The sequence below is a fragment of the Nipponia nippon genome, unplaced genomic scaffold, assembly GCF_047370975.1.
Source record: "Nipponia nippon isolate SJK-2023a ecotype South Korea unplaced genomic scaffold, ASM4737097v1 scaffold_5, whole genome shotgun sequence".
Classification (NCBI taxonomy): Eukaryota; Metazoa; Chordata; class Aves; order Pelecaniformes; family Threskiornithidae; genus Nipponia; species Nipponia nippon.
The window spans coordinates 73,276,243-73,302,155 of record NW_028262369.1 but is presented as its reverse complement, the minus strand read 5'-3'; the positions used below and the strand labels follow the sequence as shown (position 1 = coordinate 73,302,155).

The following is a 25,913-nucleotide window of genomic DNA, read 5'->3' as shown; positions in this document are numbered from 1 at the left end:
TTTGTACCTTTACTCTGTGAAAACTGTTCCTTGCAGCAAAGCGATGCTGTTTTCTACCTCCCGTTGAAGTCACTGTAGAGAACTGTTTCCCACCAGATGTCCCTGATTTGGTGCTGTGTGGGAAAGGGTCACTTTGTTTTCCCAGATGCCAGGGGGCAAGAGTCCTTCTTCCCACTTGCCCCCTGACCAGCAAGTGTACGTGGGCACAGTTCAGCCCCTGGTTAGGACTAACAGGGGTACCTGCTTCTTCCCCTTCCTGCTGGTTGCAGTGGTGGGACCTAGCAGATCGCCACCCATCTCTCAAGGGTTAAAGGCATCAGCTTGCATCTGGATGGACTTTCCAGCAGAAGGCCCAGCTAGCAGGCAAACAGCACCTGCTGGTTCACTGCTGATTCATTGCTGGTTGGCTGCTGAGGCAGCCCAGCTCCATGGGGCCAAGTTCCCCATGCCTATCAGACTCCTAGCACCCTGCCAGGCTGCCTGCCTGGCTGGTGGACAAGGCCGCCTCGCTGCCCAGGCTGGCCTCCCACCTCAGTTTCAGGTTGGTGAGGACCCCATGTAAGCCTGGGGTCTCTGTTTGGAGGTTGCTGTGTGCTGTAGGACCTCGTGGTGTATATTCTCCAGCTTTGATAGCAAATCTCAGCCTCCACAAGTGGCTGTGCCAACCTATGAGGAGCTGTGCTATCCCTGGTCCTTCAGAGAAGCCTGGTGTGTCTGAGATTTCAGCACACGAAAATATTTGCATAGTCTCAGACACGATGATAGTGAAGTTAAGTAGGTAGAAATGATGAGACATCACGCAGGGTGTATCAGTTACTCAGTCTGAAGAGCCGTAGTTGGGCACAAGGTCAACACCAATGTTTTTGAGCATATTTAAAGCCTACAATACTGTTATATGAGAGAAAGGAACTCGCCATGCTTTTCTTGTCCTAAGAGTGTATTTTTTAGGAGAACAAGGCAGACAAGTTGCAAAATGTTCGGCAGTGCAAGGTCCCACAGCTACATCTGCACAAGGATTTGATTCTCTCCTGAGGCCAGCTGGCTCCACACAGCTCACATCCATGCTGCAGACCTTTTTATGCTCCCAGACCATGGTGGGGGGTCATCCAAAATACCCAGTGGAAATGATCTCTGGCCTGTGCCTAAGCCAGGCTGGGAATTTTCTGGGCAAGAACTAGTTGGCACAGACAAAACTGGGTACATGGTTAACGGTCCATCAGTGCAGCCAGCGGTAGGTCAGTGCCCAGAGCTGCCTCCTGGCACTTTTTAGTGTGTTTCTTCAGCTGCAGCCTACAAGACTTGGGTTCTCAGGGGCCAGCATACATTTAGGAGTTAGGAGCATGGATTCTTTGGAAAAGCCTATGTCGAACTCTGGGAACAGTATTGAAAATTAGGGAAATCTATCCACCATCCACACTGCCTCTTCTACGCAGTTACTTTCTAGACTAGAGATGCAATTTTATGTTTAAATACAGTTATGCCTTATGAAACAGTAATGATATGCACGGTTCCCTTGGCTACACTTTTCTGTGCCAGAAAATTAGGAGCTTCTATGCAATGAGAGGACAAGAGTCAATGTGCACAAATTGAAATACAGGAAATTCAACTTAAATATAAGATTTTTTTTGTTTTTTCTTTTCTGTGAGAGTGGTCAAACACTGCCTAGAAACCTTGTGGCATCTCCATCCTTGGAGATATTAAAAATCTGACTGCATACAGTCCTGAACAACCTGCTCCAGCTGACCCTGTGTTGAGGAGGGGATTGGACTAGACAATCCCTGGAGGTACCTTCCAGCCTCAGCAATTCTGTGATTCAGTAGCTGTTTTACTTACCATTTATGAAATGTAAACCTTTCATATCACGGTAAAGACAAGCACAGTGAAAACTTCATCCTGCAGCTGCCCATATAAGAATTTCACCTTTCAGTCTGATGGATGACCTCTTATTTTATGGTATTATGTTCCCTACTTCTGTAAGAGAGCTCTTTAAATGTCAGTTTGTCTGGGCGATACTGTGTCCTAGGTGAAAATATCTCAGAATCAAAAATTAGGATTAGGGCAGGCTGCAAGCCCCAAATAAATTAGCTCTTAACATGAGAAAAACCTCTCCAGCACCAGGGAGTGTTAATAAAACCAGAAGAAGGACTGGCTCTGATCTTCCAGAAATACTCTGGTGCTTCTAGGCAGTTAAGCTGACTTGATTCATAACTCATATTGTAGGCTTTGCTTTGGTTAGCGTGAAATGCCTGCTGCAGAGGGAGAGGGGAAGGATTCAAGCCACCTTCAGCTTCAGTCTTCTGAAATGGATCCCAGCTGCTTGAGATGATCTCAGCAGTTCACAGGCACTGAGGTGGTGAAAACTGAAAAGGCTGATTCTTCCTGACAGATGCCTGCTTGGATGTAAGGACCACAGCTACAGTACCTGTAATATAAAGAAAATGGTAATTGCCTGCTATTCATATGCCACCCATCAAGCAACTGCGATGGGGGTAATTTAATGTAAACACTGACCTATCAATCACTTGTTTAATCATCACAATGTTTTTGTAATTTTGAAGGTGTTTATAAAATATTTAAAAGAAAAGAAGAGCTCATGCTAACGTTTACAATATTACTGATGTCAGGTTATGCTGATGCCAAAATCCTATCTCCTTTGTCATCGTAAGAAGGTTCACAATGAAGATTATAATTATAACTCAGTAGGGGATTCATCAGCAAATTAACAGAGAAGCTTATAGACTTCTGACAGAACCAAACAGACTGGATTAATTAAAAGTGAAAGCCATACAGCACATGGAAGTATGACAGAGAAACACTGCCTTGGATTTTTGGCTGACCAGCAAAGATTTTGCTCCTGTCTTCATTTTAAAAAGTACAACTCACTGGAAAGCTTTTTATCCATACCTTAAAAATCTTAGGCTGCACAGAATATTCAGCAAGAGATTTAAATCTGCCACTAACAATTCTTGCTCTCTATCTGCCCCAGACCACAGTAAGAAATAATGGCCACAAAAAGAATAACAAAAACAGAAAATACAGATCCAGAATATAAACAGAACAGAATGCTCAGGGTACCATGCCAGGCCTGGGGGTGAAACAGAAGAAGCTGTGAAACAGCAAAAGCTGTTCAGTCGTTACACACAGGACTTCATACACCCCACAATGTACTCAGGCTTCTTCTTCTCAGTATTACAGCCTCCCCTTCTCTGTCAAGGGTTCTCTCCCCTCAGGATGTGGCAGTAATTTTTTTCTCATCTGTTTAGGTTTCACGACCTCAGAAAAATCTCCATGTCAACCAAAATATAAAAAAGTAGAGCCACAGTGCAGTTGTCCAGGAAAAAGAAAGCAGCTGGATAATGTTGTCCATTAATGTTGAAGTCAGATAAGAATGCCTAAAGAAAACTGAAATACAGCTGCTCAGAAACGGCTTGTGAAGTTCTGGAGATGAAAAGGTTTCGTAAAGCATTTTCAGTAAGGTCTTGAATGCAAAAAATTTAATTTCCTTTGTGTTTTGAACTTGTATAAAAAATTTAATTAATTTTCCTATAGCATATCTAGATTTTTATGTTTAACAAACTAGGCAAAACTAAATGTTTTGGTACTGCTAACATTAAATGTTTTAGTGAAATTTTTTTTCCTCATAAAGGAAACTGCGATATTTCAGGTTTTTTTCTAATCGCAAGCAAACAAAAATTGTAAGGCTCCAAGCAAGTAAAAATATTCAGCTGTTGAAGTCTGCTACTGTCATTTTTATAAATACTCTGGCCTGAATCCATCCTGCTTAAACCAAGTCAGGCATGGCGTTACCCTGGGCTTGTTATAGGCTGCCAAGTGAAGAATCAAGCCCTGGCAGTCCCTTTCTCTCTGCTGACCATGTAAGGAATCACAGGCAAGTGCATTCAATATTAAAGTACCTAAAGGTAGGGGGGCATCTGTGCTTAGCTACAAACCCAGGCTGCCCTTGGACATCCCACAGGGACAGTTCTTATGGTGCCACAGCAGTGAGCACAAGCAAGGGAAATAAAGACCTAGGAAGCAGAGGTAAAGCAAGGATGGCTTTGACCATGTTACCTTTTTACAGGGTTTATCATTATTACAATAAGGGGGAGAATCACATATTTTTGCACTTAAATCCAAAACAAAACCTCCCTGATGTTTAACAATTAATTCTGCATTGAGCAAAAACATTTGCCAGGCAGCATGGCCAAAACTAGTGAGACTGTGGTGGCACGGGCCCCGTGTAACTAAGGATGAGCATTTCCAATTATATTTTCTAGCAAAAGGGGCCATAATTAAAATCTTGGTGAAATCTGATCCCAGATTCTGTCTACATTTGACCTGTGACTGGACCTAAATTTAACTGCTGGTCCTTGTATGATAGTCCAGTCACAGCTGTCAAATACCTGGTACAGCCAATCTGGATGGGGTCTTATGTGTCTCATATCTCCTCGAGTTTGCTGTGGTGTTCAATATTGCAGAAGTATCTATGTCCCCTTGTTCCTCATACACTACTTTTTAAGCTTACCTTTTATAGTTAACAGAATTCTATACATATTTAGGACATAAAAACATTTCTTCCCACATGGGTTAGTTAAGGTTTGCAGAGAAACTGTCTGAGTAAACCTTACCTGCCCAAAGGGGTGTGAACTGCAGCTGTATTGCAGCTCAAAGTCTTGCCTGAGCAGTACAAACAGAGGTGATCAGGATGAGAATCCTATTCACATGATTGAAGTCTCCATTTGTAAATGTCCCTGGGATTAAAAAAAACCCCTTCCTTGCCATCCAGAGATCCAACCAAACAGAAAATTACGGTGAGACAAATATTTGTTTTCACAAAGGGAATGGACCTATTCTCTTTTATTTATGTACATTTATTTTTGACACTGCTGGTTTTTTGGTTTGTTTTGGGTTTTTTTTGTTTGTTTGTTTGTTTGTTTGTTTTGTTTTGTTTTTTGTTTTTTTAGAAGGGAACCTACAAAATTATCTTCTCCAAAAAACGGTTTGTGGAGGGGCCAGGCTGGGGAGTGAAAAGATGATTGTTATTGTTGTTAGTGGTTCTGCCACACACAGAGAGGTTATTTTGCTGTATAAGATTTCATTCCCCTGCTTTACTAATTGGAGTTTCTATCACATACTTCTTTTGATTGAGGAGTAAATTACTGTAGAGCAAAGCATAGGCAAAAATGCTACACTTTGTTCTTACTGCTCAAAAGTTTGCATTTAAGCAGCAGTTTCCTTTTTCACTTTGCTTCTATCGCTTGTGCTGCCAGAACAGCAGTGGGTTTGCCTTGCTCTGGGTCGGCTGTTGCAGCCCTCCTCAGCATCTGAGGCACCACCAGTGCCACACACCAGCTTCATCGCAGATTTTTCAGCAGCGGCATACTACTTCATCTGCCCCACCATAAATAGACCTCTGCTGGCCAATAAATTTTTTAAACCCTAACGGAAGTTGCCAATCAAATGGAAGCAATTTAATTTGAAGTTAACACATATGGCATGAAAAAGAAAGCCATGCTGCTATTCTGTCACAGTGTACTTTTCCACATCATGGCAGCCCTAACTACCTCACATCCCAACTGGGTGCAAGTCTCAGCCCACCTAACATCCAAACAGCTCAAACTCCTTCAGTTCAGGTTCTCTGATACAGTATTTTCTGCAAGAATTAATTGCTGAAGTAAAATCCCTTAGAAATGCTTATGCATTTGCCTTGAAGACTGGTTTGTGCAGCCTCAACAGCAGTTTTGGAGAAGAATGCATTTCTAATTTTCATTAGAAATGATAAAGGCTTGAATAACTGTGCTGTAGTAAGAGAAGTGGCCAGGGGAGCAGGTCAGAGATTTCCCATTAGGAACTGTTGAATGAAAAATAAAAAAGTGAAAATTTTGTTGGTTGTCACTATTGGCAGGAAGAGATTAGAGGAAATTACATTGGTATGACGCTCAATTTCCTTTCTCACATATAAACCACCATTTAATAGATTAACATATTGGGAACAGAACTTTTTTTTTTTTTTTATCCTCAGCAAAAGGAATAGCACCTGTGAGCAAAGCATTTGTTCCTGGAGACAAGAGGAGGATCACTTTTAAATGCTCATTGATCTTAAGGCTAGGAAAGGACCACTATTTTTATATAATTGTATCTCTGGCATAAAGCACACCCTTCAACCTAATTCTACACTTGATCCATAATTTATGTTGAATGATGGCTTATATTTTAGAATGCAGAAGTTAAGGCTTCTTATGAAAGTTAAGATTTATCTAATTGTCTTTAACCTTTCCCTTCCTTTACTTACGGCAGGTAGGATGATAACATTTTATTTTGTACATAGCAGACTATCTAATTAATATTTGGCTTGTCCCTCTCTCTAACAGACGCTGCAGTTGAAATATTGAGCATAGTTTCGTATTGTCTTGAGCATCAGCTTTCCCAAGTCCTGACTGATGTGATCTTCTAGCTGTAAAACCTATTTCCTGCTTTTTCCCTCATGGCTTATTTTAGGGTAGTCAGCCTACAGAGTGTCTCAAACTGGAAAAAGAGTAACTAACCTGGAGCAGCATGTGGTGAATTATAAGAATGACAGAAGTTGCCTGGGAAAAATGTAAGATGTTTTAATTTAAAGAAGCCATGCTTAGAAAATGCTACTCATAAACTTTTAAGGCCAGTGAGTTCTAGTACTTACTTTGTGACAGTAGCAGAGCTATTGGCTTCTGTTATGGAGTAGCTGATTCAGGTTTGAAAATGTGGTCCTCTGTTTCATGGAATTACTGTAATCCTTTGACATAAGGGAACAATTCAGCCGGTCCTGTGATTTTGATCTACGGTTAGACAGACAGCTGCCTGGCTGCAAATGGTACTGGTGTTAAAAGTGAGGGTTTAGCAATTCCAGCAAATAAACATATTGCCCAGTAAAACTTGGCATCCAGACAGCTGCTTTCTGAGGGGTGATTCTGACCATCTAGCAAGCTTCCCAGGGCCCATCAGACCACAGCACCTTTGAAGATCTGCCTGTGTTGGTTGAATTCAAGCACACTTATCAAGAGCTCTGAGCCTATCTCTGAACTATGAAGAACTGGGATGAAAAAATGTCAGCTGAAAAGCTTTAATCCTCTCCTGGTTGCAGCCTCCAGCTGCCCAGCCAGACCAGCACACCTGAGCCATGCAGGAGGAGAGCCTTGCAGTCCTGTCCGGCTTCACTACCAATATGGAAGTCATCTCTGCATGTTTTTCTGCTCAAGTTGTTGTTGAGGTATTTGACCAAGAGCCATCCTCCACAGAATCCACTGAGAAATGTTTTCTGGCTTTCCAAAGGGTGAATTAACGTTGGGCTGAGATTGTTACAGGTCAAAACATCCACTTAGCTGACTGCAGTGCCTTCTGCTGTTCATTTGAACTCTGAAGACTGGCTGACTTCTGCAGTTCGAGGGCTAGCGAGGAAAGGAAGGAACCAGCAAAATGAGATGTTTACATACTAGCAGAAGTTGCCTGGGGTGACAAAAGCCTCTCTGTTTACTCTTTTGGCTACTGTAAGTGGGAGATGCAGTCCCTCCAGCCACAGCAAAGCTGATCTCTGTCTCCGGTGCATGTTCTGGCCAGCCTGTGGAGGATGGACAAAAGCCTTCCTGTGCTGAAGCAGCTGCTTCACGCTAGTCTTATGGAGCCAGTGCTGCTTCAAGTGACTTCTGAGAGGGAAAAATGGAGTGGAAAGTGCTCTGTGAGAGAACAAAATGGAAAGCAGCCAGACATTTGCAACATGAATTTTGCTGCTCTCATACAGTCTTTCATCATGATAGTTTAACACTGAGACTTTTAACTGTGGAGAAAGTAGCACGAGCCCTAAAATCTGTCATTTAAAAGGCTAACCATGAGGACTGAGTATTGCTTGGCTGGAGCTAAGAGAAGAGTTAGTAACAACGAGCAGACATTTACAAAATTAGTCAATCCTTGTTGCTTGGTATCCGAATGATCATTCACAAATATTTATGAGGCCATGGTGACCTGCTGGATATGCTGATGGTCTGATTTGCTCCAGATCAGATATGTGACCTTCATAAACCCATCATACTTGCCAATGCTTCAGATCATTTGTTTTAATTTAGTCATCAGCACTTGTGAAAGTGATGCACATTAGAGAAAAAAAGGAGATTAAATTGCATGACTGAATAATATCTTGGTCTCATAATCATAACAGCCACATCAAAATTTTTTTCTCCTCCTCAGCCTGAGCTTAGGTATAAAATAATGCAGCACACAAATTTTTTTGCTGATTTAGAGATTGCTAAAATGTCAACATAGTTTAAACTGCCACACTGGTGCTTCAGATTCTTTTTATTCTAAACGTTAAAGGCCCACCTTTAACTGGTGCTGGCCTTTGAAGACTCCATCAGCTGTAAAGGACAGAGTGACAGCCTGATTTCACTTTTCCCTGGATAATCTAAACAGGAGTTTAAGAATACCTAGTGTGCCAATTTTCTGTGACACTTTGTTTATCTCATACCTCAAACTTTAAAGCCACATATAGCATTAATTTATAGTATTACACATACATTCAGTGTAAATAAACAGTAGCTGTTTGAAGTTATTTCTTCTTTAGAAATGCAAATTAAGATCAATTACAAAAGCTGACCCTTCTTTCTTTGAAAACAGTAAGGGAAAGTCTCATTAACTTCTGGAGGAGCAGGATCAAGCCCTGTGTAATAACAAAAGACCTTGTTGTGTTCAGACTCGTTGACCACAGGAGTAAGGGCAGACCTTTGCATGTCATTTATCAAGCTTCAAGTGATTACTATTACTTTGCCATGAAACCTTGGTTAACAAAAGCTTACAGGCACAAGTACAGTTCAGAGTCCTTTGAGACAGTTCCAGAGCACCGTCTTTCAGTCTTTCTCAAAAAAGAACAACCTAACTTTTAGGAAACTTCCAAACACTGCAACAAGCAGACTGTTCACAGCTGCCTGCATCTATAAAGCAAAATTTTCTACGTCCATTTACTTTTAATTTGTCTTCTCTCCCTCACGTTTTTTCTGTTTGCTCACTCACACACATGGGAATTGTCAAGGTCTGGGTCTGTGTGTTTTGTTGCTGTCATCACTTCACAGATGATTACTTTTTGATGTTCTTTGGACCACTGGTGGCTCAGGGACCACCCAAGAGAGGGGCTGCCTTAGAACACACTAGGGCTGCCACCCTCAGCGAGGCTGGGCTGCTGCTCCTGTGCTGGGTCTGCTTGGAAGCAGGGCTAGCCTCCTGCCACAGGTGATCTGCTGTCATTTATGAACATGAGCAACAGCAGATGAAATAATTGCTGCCAGGTTCGCAGACTGAAGCCATTCTTACAGGTGGGAATGAAGAAACACAAGGAAAGGTATATGAAACACATTTTCTGTTTGCATACAAATACCAGTCACGGTCTAGCTCTTGGTTCATACTCAGTAATCCTCCACTGATCGCTGTATGCCACAGTTCGTGTCATATTGTACTGATGTTAACATAGCACCCAGGAACTCACATCAGGGATCAGGACTATGCTGCATTAAACCTTGTTTAAACATAAAATCATAGAATCATTTAGGTTGGAAGAGACCTTTGAGATCACCAAGTTCAACCGTTAACCTAGCACTGCCAAGTCCACCACTAAACCATGTCCCTAAGCACCACATCGACACATCTTTCAAATACCTCCAGGGATGATGACTCAACCACTTCCCTGGGTGGCCTCTTCCAATGACTGACAACCCTTTCAGTGAAGAAATTTTTCCTAAATATATCCAATCTAAATATCCTAAATATCCAATATTTAATCTAATATTATTTAATAACAATATCTAAATATTTTCCTAAATATCCAATCTAAACCTCTCCTGGCGCAACTTGAGGCTGTTTCCTTGTCCTTTTAACAGAAGTTGGTTGTTGCACCAGGGAACTCTCAGCTGGGGTGCATCAATCAAACCCAGGAATGGATACAGGGCATTAGGGAGGAATGTGACGGTCTTTGTCTCAGCATGCTGGCAAACGAAATGTTCTCAAGTTGTTTCTCAAATTCCCTAACTGAGAATTTTGAGGAGGATTTGGAAGTGGCTATAGAGGCTGATAGTTGTATCTCTCCAGCATTCAGGACAATGTGGGAGAAAGGATGAAAATGCTCATTTAAAAGCCTAGCAAATGGAGCGCCATAGCTCCATCAGTTCCTGATTTGAGATGAGAGCAGGTGGTGCTCATAATATGTGAAGAAACTTAATTTTCCTTGAAAGCATAATTACCCACCATTAGTCTGAAATGTCTTGGAGAGAGTCAGTGGAGGGAACTCAAGAGGGAAAGTGAGTTGCTCAGTGGTGGCATACGAAGTGATCAGGGAAACGATTCAGGTGATTGTAACTGCAGAATGCTGAATACAGGAGCAAAGGTACGTTTATAAAGCCTAGAGAAGGAGATGTGGTAGTAGTGAAGACACCAGGATAAGGAGAGTTTCCATGACTGTTTTCACTGGATAAATGCTCAAGACCATATTGGACACATTAAGCAAAAAAAAAAAAAAATGCAAGCAAGACTTGGATGAAAATTGGATTTGGTGATCTAGAGAAGAGTGGAGATCAGAAATGTGTAAGCCTGAATGTCAGAAAAAAAAATTATAGTATTGTCCACAGTAAATGAAAAAATCATTCTCGAAAGGACTGGAGTTCAAGAGCTTGATTTTGACCACTTTGAGATGATGGCTTAGACTTCTGCAAGGTTCTGCCAAAGATGCGCTTTAGAGTTTTAATTTGGACAGAAGAACAATCTCCTTCCATCAGAGCCCTTATAAAGGTGCTTATATTTCTGTATTTGAGAAGTACACTCTTGAAGATAGGGGGTATTGTAGAAGAAAACTTGCAGCCTCTGCCACCCATCCTCAGAGGCTGGAGTGAGGGGAAAAAGACCTTCAGAGGGTGGCAAGGGAAAAAGCATTACAAACAGAGGAAGAAGAACCAGGGCAAAGAAGTATCAGAGGCAAAGACCACAAGGTGGAAAAGATGAAGACGGAGATCACTAGGCACTTTTGCCAGAAAGCTTTCAGGCTGAGTTCAAGGACAACTTGATCAAAGGAAGTGGAGGATGTAGTGAGAGGGGAAAAAAAAGACAATAAAAAAGGTAAGGTGGAGACAGTGAACATCATTTTTGATGAGCTGGATGGTAGAAGGAAGCGTTGGACAGCAGCTGGGGAGACAAGCAGGGTTATGGATGGGGGTTAATGTTTTTTAAGGGGTTACTAACAAAAGCTTATGCACTGAACTCTGACTTGTATGCAAGGAGAGCTTATCTAAACCAACCAATTAAGTAAAAATGGATTAAAGGTTTCAGGAACTGATTGTACAGATGAGGAAGGTAAATAGCAGGTCATTTATGCAAAGAGGAAACATGAGAAAGCTCAAAATAGACATTTGGGAAACTATAATATTTTCCTTACCGCTTTACTCTCCTGCTTTTGCATGGAGTATATACTCTTCTGTATTTCAGCTGTTTAAAACAAAACAAAAAAAATATATAGTAGGAATTAATTTTTTCTGGCCAAACAACCGAATTTTTAATCAAGAAGGTCAAAGTACCTAGGATGTGTGTTTCCAGTGTGTGTCCATGGGGTAAGCTTTGAGGTTTTCCATGACTAATAGTGACAGCTGTGTATCTGATACGTTCACCAAATGAGGCAGAGGGAAGACATGTATTCTTGCATTTAAATAAATACGGAAATGTAGTTGGTGTGCATCTGACAATGAATGTTTGAAGATTACTAAGCCTGCTTTTTCTAAACTTTTATGAAGCAGAAAATGCTGAGAATGGAGGCTGATTAAGCTGTATTCTGTTGAACTGATGAAAGTCACAGAGAGGAACAGCGTTTAATAATTGCTCGGCTCCTGTAGAGGAGGTTTCTGCCAGGCAGCTGCTCCTGTGGGCTCTGACGGTCCTCGGTTTCTGCTGGAGGTGGTAACAGCAGAAAGCCTTTCGTGCTTTTCACAGCAGAGAGCTCCTTGGAGCAGGGGACTGTGCCTTGGGCTGGGCAGGGTGCCCAGGTGAGCTGTACCGCAGGGCCTGTCGCAGGGAGAGCCTCGCTGCTCTCCCGCTAGCACTGACCGGCAGAAGGGAGCACGTTTCCTCACATGGAGCAGCCGATGCTTCTGGAAACGTCTGGCAAAACATCTTGTGAAGTGTTGAGAGTCTGTGTTACTTCCATGGTGCATATGCCTAGCTAAGCAAGAAAGCAATTCCTTCTGTAACAAGAGTGCATAGGCTTTGTTTATATTACCAGAGTACATGGGTTTAAAACCTGTTACATCTGCAGGCAGTGAGCATAGTCTTTTTAACTACAATGACAGTCAGCAGTCCTCAGGCACCATGCACCAGCAAAGAGTAACCGAGACACATGATCCAGCCCTGAAACCCTGGTGGAAAGATGCACTTTTTCAGCAGCAGGCAGCAGGTGTGCTAGGACTTGCTCTGCAGGACAGCCTGCTCCTATGCCTCCCTCTCGGTAAATGAAATTCTTTTCTTTGACATTTCTATGCACCCCAGTGCACACTGGGGTGTGATTTCTATGTGCGATTTTGTCTGCAGATCTGTCTGTCACATGCAAGAGATGCTTCATGTTCCTTGATTTTGGAAATACAGTAGCACTTGGTCCAATGCAACCCCTTAATCCCATTGTTTTCATCCCTCGTATTTGGGAACAAATACAAACATATATAGCTCACATATATGTATATATAGGTCACATATATGTTTATATATATCACAATGGACCACATAACCTAATTATGAGTTTGTAGGTTTCCCAAAATCAGTACTGAAATGCTGATTTAGTCTGGCCCCATGGTTTTAAGGAGTGAAAAGAGACCTTGTTCCTGAGATCAGTCTGACTGGTGCAATTAGATGCTTCATCTCTGTTCCAGGGAGAGGAGGCATTTGAAGCTCTCACCTGGGTCAAAATGTAGCCTTCAGTCACACAGTTAATATTAATATACTTTTATAAACTATAAGATGGATTAACTGAGTTTTGATTTCATAAAATCATATAGCCATTTAGGCTGCGAGGAACCTCGGGAAAGCATATAGTCCAACCTGATGCACAAAGCAGAATCAGCACCGAATGTAACCAGGTTGCTCAAGGCTTTGTCCAGTCCAGTACTGAAAACCTCCTAGGAGGGAGACTTCACAGACTCTCTGGGAAACTATGCCGGTGCTTAAATATACTCAGTGAAATAATTTCTTCCTTATATCCAGTCAGAATATCCTCTCTTCCAATTCATGACCAGACATCTCCTTAAAGAGCCTGGTTCCATCTTCTGGGTAACCTCCCTGTAGGTACAGGCAGGCTGCTGTTAGGTGTCCAAAAGTTGCCCCTTCTGGCTGAGCAAGCCCAGGTCCCTCAGCCCCTCTTCACAGGTCATGTCCCCTGACTACCTTGGTGACCTCCACTGGATTTAAACAAATCTATCAACATCTTGTGCGGGGGGCAAATATAGTATTGCAGGCACAGCCTAATGCAAAGTGAGTAATTGAGGACCTCTCCTCGTTCCACAACCCTTCAAAGATGACAGAGAATGGCCTCGCACTGACACCAGCTGGTCCCTCTGCACCCTTGCAGCCCACCAGCCCCATGGACTTCTGCAGGTCAAGATTTCTCAAGCGATCCCTGACTGAACCTTTCCTCTCCTGCTTGGACCTTGTCTGTCGGCACAAGGGCCTGGTAGACCTTCTCAGTCCAGACCAAGGCAAAGAAGGTATTGAGCACCTCAACCTTGTCTATGTCTAGATCGCTCACCTCACTCAGCTGGAGGCCTGCATTTTCTTTGTTTTTCTTTTACTGTGAAGGTAGAAGAAGAAATTCTTCCTATAGCCCCTGACATCCTTTGCTAGTTTCAACTGAAGCTGACCTTGAGCCTTCCTAATGCCATCCCTGTATTGTGGGCCTGTATTTTTTTCTATACCTCATTTTTACCTTGTCTCCACATACACATAGTCCTTTCGGCATTGGAGCTCAGTCATGGGGTCCCTGCTTCACCAGGCTGGTCTTCTGACACAGCTACTTGTTCTTCTGTATCAGTATGGGCCAATCCTGTGCTTGGAGAAGGCTTCCACTGAAGACCTGATAGATCTTCTGGGCTCTGTCACCTTCACAACTGCCTCCCACTGAATCCAACTTAGCCAGAGACCTGTGGTGGATGCTGTTTTTCATGACATTAGCTTTGGGTTTTTTCTGCTGTTTTTTTTTATTCAAAAATTCATTTCAGTTGGAAAACAAATAAAGATAAGGAAGGAGTTTCAGAGAAGTCAAAACATATTTGACTGATAAATTTAAAACAAAACATTCCATAAAAAAGAAAAGTTCTTTTTCCTGTTTAGTGGCATGAATAAATGATCTTTGTTTTGATATTCTCATTTTTGCTGGGGGAACCAGAACATATTTCATTTAGGATTGGCATAAAGTAGACATTTTTATTTGGCTGTTATCCTCTTTGGCCAGGTTTGTTTCCTTGATAATTTCAAGAGTTCTGAAACTGAAAATCAGGCTGCTTTGTCTGTGGCTCAGCTTCGCCTTTCGCTGCTTTCTGAAAATCTGGAAATGTGTTTTTGATAGAGAGAGGATCAGCTCCAAATCATAAAACTAAATAACCCTTCAAACTTTAGGGAATTCAAATTGCCAATCAGAATTCAATCCCGAGTTTGGTAAATGTCAACACTGTTCCTTGGGCAGTGAAGCGGTGTGAAGAAAGAAGTGTTAAATAGGATGGGGAACTGCCTTTATTACTTGAGATGGGGAGCTGTCTTAATTACTCAAATAATTTTTTTTTTTCCAGGAGATATTTAATTCAGGAACACTCAGTTATTTCATATCTTGTGACACTGCTTAGCCTTCTAATCTGGTGCTTTGGTCAGATGGAGAGAAGCAAAAAGGCAGCTGTTGAATAAACAGCATAGATGTTATTATGTGATTGCAAAAATGCCAGAAAGTTGTCCCATTTTTGCTCATAATTTATGAGTAATCTAGAAATATGCTTTGAGGCAGTGACTTCATCTAAAAAGAATTACCAGTTCAAAGTGTATTAGTGCATGGCTGCTGAATATGACTTGGCATTAAGGGTTTCTTCATCAGCATTAATTGGATTGAATTACCTGCAGTGAAATATGAGCCCTTTGAGGAAAAACAATTCTTGTCCAGCTGAATTTAGAAGCATAAAAAGGAGCGGGGGCGGGGGGAGGGAAAAAGAAACCAAGAGGCAGTGTTCAGACAGGCTTTGTTTTAAGGCAGAATACAGAGTTTGAACAACCTGTGGCTATGAAATCGCTATTAGGGAGTGGTGAGGAGGGGCAGCCTTCAGGCTGGAAGGAGTTTTTGCTGTCAGACATCTTGGGTGAAGAGCAAGGCCCCAGCCAGGGTGTGACATTGCAGAGCAGCAGTCGGGTCAGGCACAGAGCTCCATCCCCAGGCAGAAGGGCCAGCGGGGACTGGGGACCTGCGGGGTCAGTGGGATGGCTTGGACACCATGAGCCATCTCTGCACGCAAGGGGAGATCAGGACAGGGCAGGGCAACCCGGGCTGGGGGGCAGAGCAATGAAAGAAAATGAAAGGGCATCAGGACAGTACAGGCACAGTGCTTCAGGACAGAGAAGGTGCCCAGAAATTCAGTGTTATCCACTGCCTGGAATACGGGACATTGCTGAGACAGGGTAGCTCTGTGGAGCAGCATTTGCAGGCCTCCCTATTTGCAACTAACATTATGAAGCTTGTGTACTTTATGTGGAACTGGTAAATTGATGTTTTGAACTTGGATCTGCTGTACGTACAAACAATATCTTCTAAAATATCCCCCATGTATCCCTCCCAAAATACCCTGGCTTTGTTTGGTTTTTTTTCCTATGAGTAAAATCTTAGAGTCTATATTTGTTGCACATCTTTACTACAGTGCTTTATCGATGGATAGAAACAACCCCCAAACAACAGTGTTCTGGTGCCTCTTGATTATTATTTCGAAAGCTGAACTGTGTTACTGGTGTATGAAGATTGAAAAGATGAGAAGGAAATATCCTTTCTAATAAATTAATGTTATCATAGTAGCACCTGTAAAAATTGTTGGGGTGAACTGAGTAATAACTCCATCTCTAGCCAGAATATAACCTTTCAGCAAACAATTTAGATATTGCTAAACAAAGATACTGGGTATGAATAGATCCAACTTGCTTAGAAAAAAATATCTGTGGATAGAGCTCCACCTCGCTACCTGTTTATCACTCGCTTCATATTGACAAAGGGCAGGGTACACAGCTTGAATAACCCTGCTGCAGTGACACTGGAGAGCTGCTGTAATGGCCTCTTCTCTTGAATTGCTCTAGCTGAGCAGGTTGAATGTGGATGGATGTGCCAGTGTGCTCCTAGGCATGCCCAGCTCCAACGCCTTCTGACCACCCTTGGCAGCCACTGCGGGTTACTGCCGTGTCATGTGGCTAGATACGCTTTTAATCTAAGAGCATGATTGCTGTCATTTAACTAAGCATTTTTATGACCCCAGACTTTTTTTCTTGCACTGTAAAGGTCTGACGCTTTGTGGATGAAATGTCTCTTTTCAGGAAAGCCAGCAGCCTTTTCTGACATGTACGTTCAAATGCTACTGACAGGGGTTTCCTTACCTGTACGTTGATTGCTACCTTATTTCGTTGTGCAGCTGTCTTATTTCATAATGCCATATATATGGTCAGTTAATTCTGACAACCTGATGTTGTCAGAACATCTTGAGGCTTATGAATAATATCAGGTCTTGTGCACTTATTGGTCAGTGCAGAAAACCCTGTGAATCTTTGCTTCCAAATGACACTGTGGCATTAAATGACGGGCAGAGATGAAGGCACGCTGTAAAACAGTGGTTCTGAAAAAAATCATTAAATAAGATTGATAGTTGCCTGCTAGGTGAAAATCAATGGGTAACGCTCATTGATGTCATTCCTTTCCATTTCCTGCAATTTTCACATTGAATATTGCAATTAAACCACATAGCCAAAAGTCTTCACTCCTACCATTACATGAAGCTTCACCATACTAACTGTATATCGCACGCCCTCTTTTCTGTCCATAACTTTCCCTTTTTCATCTTTGAAAAACACCCTACAAAACAATACATTCTGGCTTTTAGAAATTCCTGTTTGAAGTACTGAAGAGTAGCTGTTAGATGGGTACTGTGAATGTGAAAGAAGTGGCTCTGTAAGTCCAGAGATAAACAACAGGAGAAAAATTTGCCCTACAAACACTATATCATTTTGAAATGAATGTCCATTAACCTATAGTTAGATGAAATCATATTTAAAGTGTTTGTCTTACTAAAGAGCATTGCTGAAGAGGCCAGCTTGGTGGTAGCTGAGCACCCTAAGTGTTTCTTCATGTATCACAGTTACTTAATTGGAAATGGTTTGATTATTGCAGGGCACACTTACAAGTGCTGTGGCTTGTGAGCATTAATTTATTTGCTTGTTTTATGTCTGAAAAACAGTTTCCCCGGGAAGCAAGTACTGTGTGGGAAAAAAAAAAAGAGAGGAGCTGAGAGCCCAGCACAGAGCAGTGATGGGCTCCTGTTGGATGTGGAGCAGGCTGTACTCCTGTTGTAAGACCAATTGTAAGATACTGTTTTCAGCTATTTGTAGCTTTGTTGAACTAGAATAACTTACGTTGACATTTTTTTCAAGTAGTGTATTTGGAAAAAAGCTATCCCATATTTTGGAGTGGTGTGGACATAAACAGTGAAACGTAGGAACCTCCAGGTTAAGTGACGCTGGGGCCACGACTCTTGGACATACACCAGCAATTCCTCTTCTGCACAATTTGAGGTAAATCTGGATCTTGCCCTGTATGCCTTGAGGGCGCGCCCCTTTTTGAAAATTGTGCCTCTGCAAGTGCTATGACAGTGGGGTGTTTGATTATCCAGTTGTGGTTATCTGAAGTAACTGGGGTGCAATTTCTCCTCAACAAACAGAGGAACTGATGCATAAGGGAAGTTTTTTTCTGACAGTTAGAAATAGTGAGTAGAACTATGTATGATCTGTAATGAAACCAAAAATGTTTTCCTGTTATGACAGTAATGACATCAGAAAACTTAATTCAGGCTTACATTTTGTTGAAATCACATGTTTTTGACTAACAGTTATGTTCCCACTACAACTGTTTTTGCTAAAAACTAGGGAACCCAGAAACTAATCTTGTGCATTTGCTGTTTAGATTTTTTGAAAATAACAACCCTTGCTCTCTGGTCTCTCTTCTCTGTCATCTTATTAGCTTGATTTTGCTTCCTTTTTTAGCTTGAATTCTTCTATCACACCAAGGTGGAGCTGAGAAGATGGGATTAGGCCCATTCATTGAGGCCTGTTTGCTTGTACTGAACATGGGACAGGGAAAATAACTTCGTAATTTGATTGATTTTCATAGAGCCTACTTCACTTGCTGGCTGAAACCAGCTGGCAGCAGGAACTTTACAACTTTCTTCAAACCTAAACTTGCAAATATCCTGTGATAAGTGTTTACCCTTTTCATCCAGCCCCATGTGGTATTTAAAGGTCAACAGAATACACTCTTCCTGTGATAAATGATTCAGCTTTGTCACTGCTTTGGCTCCAGTAGTTCCCTCTCTGTCGAGTGCGATGCTCTCTTTGCTCTGTAGGTTGTGTACAGACTATGGGGACACACGCTGGACAACATCTCTGGAGCACATGGGAAGCTGTGACCACAGGGCACTGGGTCCGTGTGAGCAATGACCTTCAGCAGATCAATCTCAGAAAGAGGTTCAAGGTGAAATCCCATGTCTACTGTGGGAATTATTGAAAAGTTTTAACTTATTTGAGATGGGCAACTCTAATCTGATGAAAGAGCACCAAGGAAAAAAGAGAAGCAAATACTGTTCTGTTCTACAAGGTGTCTTTCAGCAGTTTTTCCAACAAAACATGATAAATTTCCTAAGAGCCAATATTCAAGGAAGAAAATATTTCTGTATTATACAGAAATACACTGTACTATTGTTTGAACTAAGAGGTTTGTGAAAAAGGGAGTCAGTATGGGCATTAAAAAAACCATTCCATGAGCTTGGTTTTTTGTTTGTTTCTTCCTCCAGGAAAAAAAATGTCCAACATGAGCTAACACAACTTTAACCATGACTTCTGTATTTTCAGGGATTAAGCATCTGAAGAGTCAGAATGATTCGGCATTTCCAGAGGAAGAAGAGGGAGTTAGTGAACGGGAAGAGGAGTGGGGCCATTAAGAAGCGCGGAGCTGCCTTGAGCCCCGCCACAGAGAGTAACTGAACTGCGCAGCCGTGTGTGTGTCAGACCATTTGCCACTGCTTGTGTCCCCGCACCACAGTGCTCAGCGTGCCGGCGGCGCCGGGGCTCCCTGGGGAGCGCCCTTGGCTGGGTTTTACAGCCACCTGCAAATTTGTTCTGTGATCCTTATACCCGAAGATAAAACAGTTATTTTAAAGTCATGTTTTTCTTTCATTTTCTATGACTTACTTAGAAATGTAATTTGCAAATGTGTTAGCAACTTGACATCAGTACTGCCAGAGCTTAACTACTGTGTGTGAGCTGTACTCTAGGACCTGTTGTAAATAAAACTGATTTAAAAAGCTACAAAATAAATAATATGTTCATTTAGACAAGATGATTGTATATTGTACAGTGGGTTTGTCCAACATGCAGTTCAGAGAAAATGATCCTATCAGTTAAGGGCAGCTTTTACCAGCATTGTTAGAGTTACTTGCAGTAATGTAGACAGATAGAAACAAAATAAGCAGACATGACTCTTAGTCTAGTGAAGAAGGATGCAAAGACATTTTCCCTGTGTTCCCTGGATATGAAATGCTTAAAGTACTTGTCTTCCTTTTGGTCTGAGGCTGCCTAGTCGCATCAACCAAAACAATTTCTCTTTACACAAGATCATTGTTGTCTGGAGGCATTAGAAAAAGTTTTGATTTGGGAATCAGAGGAAACACGGGAGCATGTGAGGCCCATGAGCAGGGTCCCGCACAACAGCTGAGCCGCGGGAAATGCCAATGTTCACCTTCGTTGTCTGCAGCAAATACAGGGTGCAGCCTTCTCTGACAAAAAGGGCCAGATTATTCTGCATTTGTCACAGTTTCAGCCAGTAAATGGCCGTGTATCAAGCTGCAGTGATTTAGCATGTGTCTGAGCCCTAGGGTTTTTGATTCAAGTTTGGCATGGTTCATACCAACATTTTCATTTGTTAGACCACTCAAACTCTATGGCATAAAATGAAATAAAGTGGAGAAGGAAAACCATGTTTCTTCAAAGTCACACTTGACAGATCATTTCCTTTTTTATCAATGGCCAATTTTTAAACCAGTTCACTGTCGTTTTGCATTAACTGTTTGCCTTTGATACAAAGTTTTACCCTCGGTTTAGCTGTTCTTTAAGTCTCTTTTAAAGGCCTGAGCTAGCAAAAAAAAAAAGGAGATGAAGTGTATGAAAACACAGAGCCTTTTGTCTATGCCTTGCATGGTGGTTTCACTCTCAATCTGAGCTCTTCCATGAAGACCTGCTGAGAACAGGATCTGTCAACAAGTGTTTCTTTATATTTGGGAGCCATTTTTTCCCCTCCATCTGTATCTCTGTATCTGTCCTCTTTGTTGCCATTTTCTGTAGAAACACTACAAACAGGATCCGTGACTCCAGCTCAGCACGGGTGTGCAAGACGGACTAAAAGAAGGACTCTTCAGTTGTACAGAAGCAGCTACAGGACTTAGGGGACTGAGGGCTTTTTATGCCACAAACAACAAAAAGAAGGCAGTGACCCTTCAGAAAACATTTGAATGGACCAAAGTTAAGACTGGAACAGCAGCAAGAAGAGCTGGGCTCTTGTCCCAGCTTTGCCACAGCTTTGCTTTTGCACAGCACCAGGCTCTTCATGTAGTCGCTCGTTGCCATGGTACTCCCAGTTGTAAAAGAGTCATCAGTGTTTAACCTCGCACCATCTATCTGTGTTGCTAGCTAATAAAGTGCTTTTGATACTATATGGCTTTTTGCTGGTTATTAGTACCCATAAGCTTCAGGTGAGGACTGTCTAGGATTTATGGGCAAATGAAAAAATGTGCATGGATTATAATAGTTGATACGAAGACAAGGTATCGAACACTTTGGAATCTCAACAGTTCAAAGGCAACACAAAACACCTGATAAGAGCTTGGAAAATTCATCATTGAACACCGTATTTTAGGATGACTGTTGGACTTGAGGATGATTACGCTTTATAAATAATAGGAAAAAAAAATAAGTTTAGTTTGAACTGGATCTGAGTATTTCTAGGATTGTTACTGCAGCAATGAAAGGACATCAATTCTGTTTTACAGCCGTGATCTGGATGAAACATCAAGGCCCAATAAGAGCCTCAGATAGCCACACCAGTATTTAGATGCGTCTGTAAATCCAGGTCTTATCATCTCCCCATCTCTAAATACTCCAGCTGTGTTTAATCATTTTAAAAGCTTGTTGCTTTCTCTCTTTCTTGACCCAAGGTTATGCAAGCAACATGTCTGAGTACAGGAATATTCCGCTCCTTTCTGACAAAGGGACAGGACCTGTTGCAGAGATTTTGTTCTAGATCCACCCTGACATCATTTGCTGGTGGGACCTCATCTGAAGGACAAAGTCAGGATGCGCATTATTTTACACATCAGACATTTTTAGTTTAAAAAGTAAACCATGTTTGTCTGATCTTCCACTTGTAAGGCATACAGCAAGTGGAGCTATAAGGAAAGAATCAGTATAACACCAGAGCCCAGGAAAAAAAGTGCTTGTCGTGAAGCAGAGCTGAAACACTGCTGCGGATTGTCAATGAACCCCACAACAGAAATGTCTGGGTGTGGGGAAATCAGAAAGGAAGGTCAGGAAAAGCAGTCTGCTTACTAAACTAGGTCTTTTCAGGGTTTTGGTGCAGCCTCTGACATCTAAAAACAGCAGCCCTAAATAGAGACCCTCTCATATGCTTTGGCATGTAATTGAAAGCTCTGGTCGTCTCACAGCATGGTAAGCTCCATATAAGTACACTTGAACGATGTAGATCTCTTTGTGGGAGTCAGTGGTCAATCATTGCTGCCAAACGTGTTTATGTCACCAAAGCATGGATTAATTTTGTCTTTTGTTTTAGTGTAAATGAATTGATAGGGGATTGAGAAAGTAGATAAAAAGTTAGTGAACACCAAGTGTCTCAAAGAAAATGCCAATATGAAGATACCTTAAAGGAAACTTGCGATGACATGTTCCCTATTTGAGCCGTCTCCTCTCACAAGAGCTGCTCCTGCTGGAGAATACTTACAGGTTTGGTGGGACTAGGACTTTTAGAGATGGATTGTATTAGTTCATTTTCCACGAACCGGCTGATGGAAAAAGAAACAGACAAAACCCACCCAGGCAAGTAATGAATATAGTTCTTTCCTAATGAGCACCTCTGATTTGTGTCCTTCCTCCATGTTCTTAAATCTACCGCTTTTCCATGCTGTGGTATGGTTACTGTTGTTCTTGCTTTCAAGGTATTGCAGGAAATGTTATTTGCAGAATTGAAAGGAAGCTGTCTCCTTGGACTGATCTCAGTCTTTTCCCAGTATCCCTTAACTCATTAATGTACAGTGGTTTAAAGGCGTTTTGTTATTGCATTTTACAGCCTTGTTTCTTTTTCTTGTGCTATACTTGTTATTCCATGACAGGTTCTTCCCTTCAGAGAGATTTATTGAGACATTGTGCTAATAAGTTATTTGGAAGAATTCCATGGCTTGACTTACAGGATGGTATATGTTGTTTATTCTCCACTTACAAAACCCGATAATTCTTAAACAGCTACAAAGTAAGAGCCAAGGCTTAAAAGTCCATTCTAAAGCATAATATACACTGAAGTCAGAGGATTTTCATTAGAGAATGGCCACAGGTTTTGGCCAACAATATACTTTCTTTTGGGGAAATACGATGTGTAGTGTACAGGAAAGCTTCTCTTATCCTGCTATCAATTTAATTACTGAATTTCTTGCATTTTTTAAGGTTGCCATAAATGCTGTTGAAGTGTTCACAGACTATCCCACTGTCTTCTCATAATGTCATTATTTGTCCCCAGTAATGTGAACTGAAAAAACACCATTAGTTCTTGCACTGCTGGTGTTACTGAACCAATGCTATCGCATCCAACACCATTGTGTCAACTCCGAGGCAGGGCTGCAGGCAGAGGTCCTGCTGCCCGTGCTTGGGCCAGGGACTCCCACAGTGTCCAGGGTCCAGGCCAGTAAGGAAGGAAGGGATTTCCAGTCCTCCTGCACTTCCTCTAACAGACTACAATACCAAGGGCCAGGTCAGTGGCAGCTTTTGCTCTTTAAAAAATGTGTTTATTGTCTTCCACAAAGCAAACTGTTGGGTGGCTGTCCAAGCTCTCTCCAGAGCCGGTCGGGGTAGGCTGCAGTGCTGTGGGTAGCTGGGGAGGGACCTGAGCGGGGCTCCTGCAGGCTGTGGGGCTGCTTTTGTACGAGCTTAGCAGCTGGCACCATACAATGAAATGTCCCTAGTTCAGTGCAGGGTGCCCCCCCTCATTTCCTTTCTCTTACAGATGGAGACACAGGGGTTTTTATGAGGGACTTTATTCCTGCAGTACATAAGGTGTCATCTCTCTCCTGGCCCTGGGGGTACAATGTAAGGGCATATTTAAAACATGCTGTCCCTAAAGCCCTTTCTTCTTCTCCTATGGCATCCATGTTGGGGCTCAGGCCCACAGCTGTTCTCTTTTTCCTTTTTTTTTCTTTTTTTTTTCCTTTAGCATCTCAGTGCAATGGTGAGTTGCAGTAAGAGTTTCAGTTGTTCTGTTGGTTCCTGACACGTGCAATTACATTTGACCTTTTCACGCAGAGCAGCAAAGTGGACACTACGTCTCCTATGCTTTGCTGTATTCTCTCCTTTATCCTCCAATGAGGATAGCAGCACTTTGAGCAAATCTCAAGCAAGATATTTGTGCACTTTCTACTAAACCTCAGGCCACTTGGTAACGTGCTACTGATCTCCAGTTACAGCAAATTTGGCTGATGGAGTTTATACAAATCTTATATCTATAGAAGGCATATTTCTGCTATAGTTTTGTTTTGTTTATTAAATAATCTGGGCTTTTTAGGGCAGAAAGAATATTTTGTACTACTGCTAGGCCAAACATACTCTGTTTCAAGCTTGTAATGATCCATTTGCTTAGTATATACTGACCCTTAGTGGTAAGCTGAGATTTGAATTGCATTGCCAAGTTTCTAAATTTTGCTTTTCTCTTTGGCCCAACTGTTCAGAAAATGGCAGGAATATTTGCTGTGCATCAGGATAGTCTATCCATGTAAATAGCCCACATTGTCTTCAACAGCCGTAACAGGCATGTTAAAATAATGATGACAGGTGTTATTAGCTCTTCTGAAGGGAGGGCTGTGGGAAGCGGGAGTGTCGAAAGGTTATTCCAAAATGCAAAACAAAAACGTTGGCATTGAGAAGCAATACTCTCCACATAATGAGAAACAAATAAGAACTCAGTATCTGGCACTAACGAACACCTCAAGCTAACTGTGGAATGAGTATTAATTAGGTTTCCAAAATAGCATCTTTCTGAAAAGCAGCTGAGGTGTAATATTGCTCCTTATTAATCAAAGCAATGGGACAATGTGAACTCTGCAAAAAATAAATGGTTTGCAGATGGCTGTGTGCATCTTTAATAATGACAGAAGAACACAAGTTACAGCTTTAAATGCCAGAGAGCCTTTCTGCATCTTCTCCTTTTCAGAGAGCGATATTTGCAGTTTTCAAGGCAGTGAGGAAAGTGTGTTGGTTTCTTATTACATTTTCCCTGCAGCATAAATTCTGTTGATGTGCTTCCCTAATCATGCTAATTATACTGCCATATGTTGCTCTCATCTTTCTTTTTCTCTCCTAATGGGACATAGATTCTCTCTTTTGAATATGTCATTTGTTTATTACATTTATCAAGGGTTTTAACATTATATGGGACTTTTAATTGCTTTTTTAAACACTCAGCAGATTGAATATTAAAAACAGACATGAAGGTCAATTATAAATAATATTTAAATTGCTCATATCATTTTTATTCTCTAATTTACTGGAAATATCAACTCCATAGCCCTGCTCCTGTACCTACTATTTACTTGAGAACACACACATGTCCCTCAGAACTACTCTGGCTGCAGTCACAGTTCTGCCCTACCCCAAACCACCTTGTGAATAGCAGAATAAGGGTCTGTCTTGGACAGGAATGCTAAAATAAAGATGCATCGTGCATCATATTACACATTGACACAAATATGCTGCCATTCATTCCAGTTGTGAACTACTGGAGTACCCCAAACAATAAAGGCAAATGTTCATTCCTGACTGGAAAGAAAAACACAGTTCTCTCTCAAAGGAGCAAGGTCTCAACAAAAAGGAAGCACAATTTCAATAAAAGAATTTAAGATGGCTTGAAGTTGAGCAGTGCTTTGTACAGAGTCATTAGGCCCTCAGAGTACCCTCCACTTCAGAAAGAAATCAGTAAACCAGCTGAATACAGAGAAAGCAAGAGACAACCAGTTACTATCCAATTATCAAATTAATTCCAGGTACAATGACACTGGCTCTCTTGGCTTTCATGGAATTGCATCATAGGTGAATTTGACCCTTTGGCTCATTGAATTTGGATGAAGATAATCATATCAGGCTTTATACAAACAAATAGCAAATACTTTCATGTTATTTGATGCTGGTTCATGGTATTATGATGCAAGTCCCAAAGTCTTACTCTAATGAGAGTCCTTCTTGCAGGTTCAGGAGTGCTGCTTGTAAGTGCATCAGCATTAGGCCCTATGTGACGATGAGATAGCTTTGTAACTACAGTCCAAACA

The 25,913-nt window shown here is 41.7% G+C and overlaps 1 protein-coding gene across 3 annotated transcripts in view; it reads left to right on the top strand.

The window, feature by feature from the left end:
- Positions 1 to 20,800, top strand: part of PPP1R1C (protein phosphatase 1 regulatory inhibitor subunit 1C) — a 67,856-nt gene extending 47,056 nt beyond the window's left edge. For all 3 annotated transcript variants that reach the window (XM_087732200.1, XM_009462320.2, XM_087732201.1), the window contains exon 5: positions 19,174 to 20,800. In XM_087732200.1, the coding sequence (XP_087588326.1) occupies positions 19,174 to 19,262 (89 nt within the window). In that variant the 3' untranslated portion in view covers positions 19,263 to 20,800. The remainder of the gene's footprint in view (positions 1 to 19,173) is intronic.
- Positions 20,801 to 25,913: the final 5,113 nt, after the last annotated feature.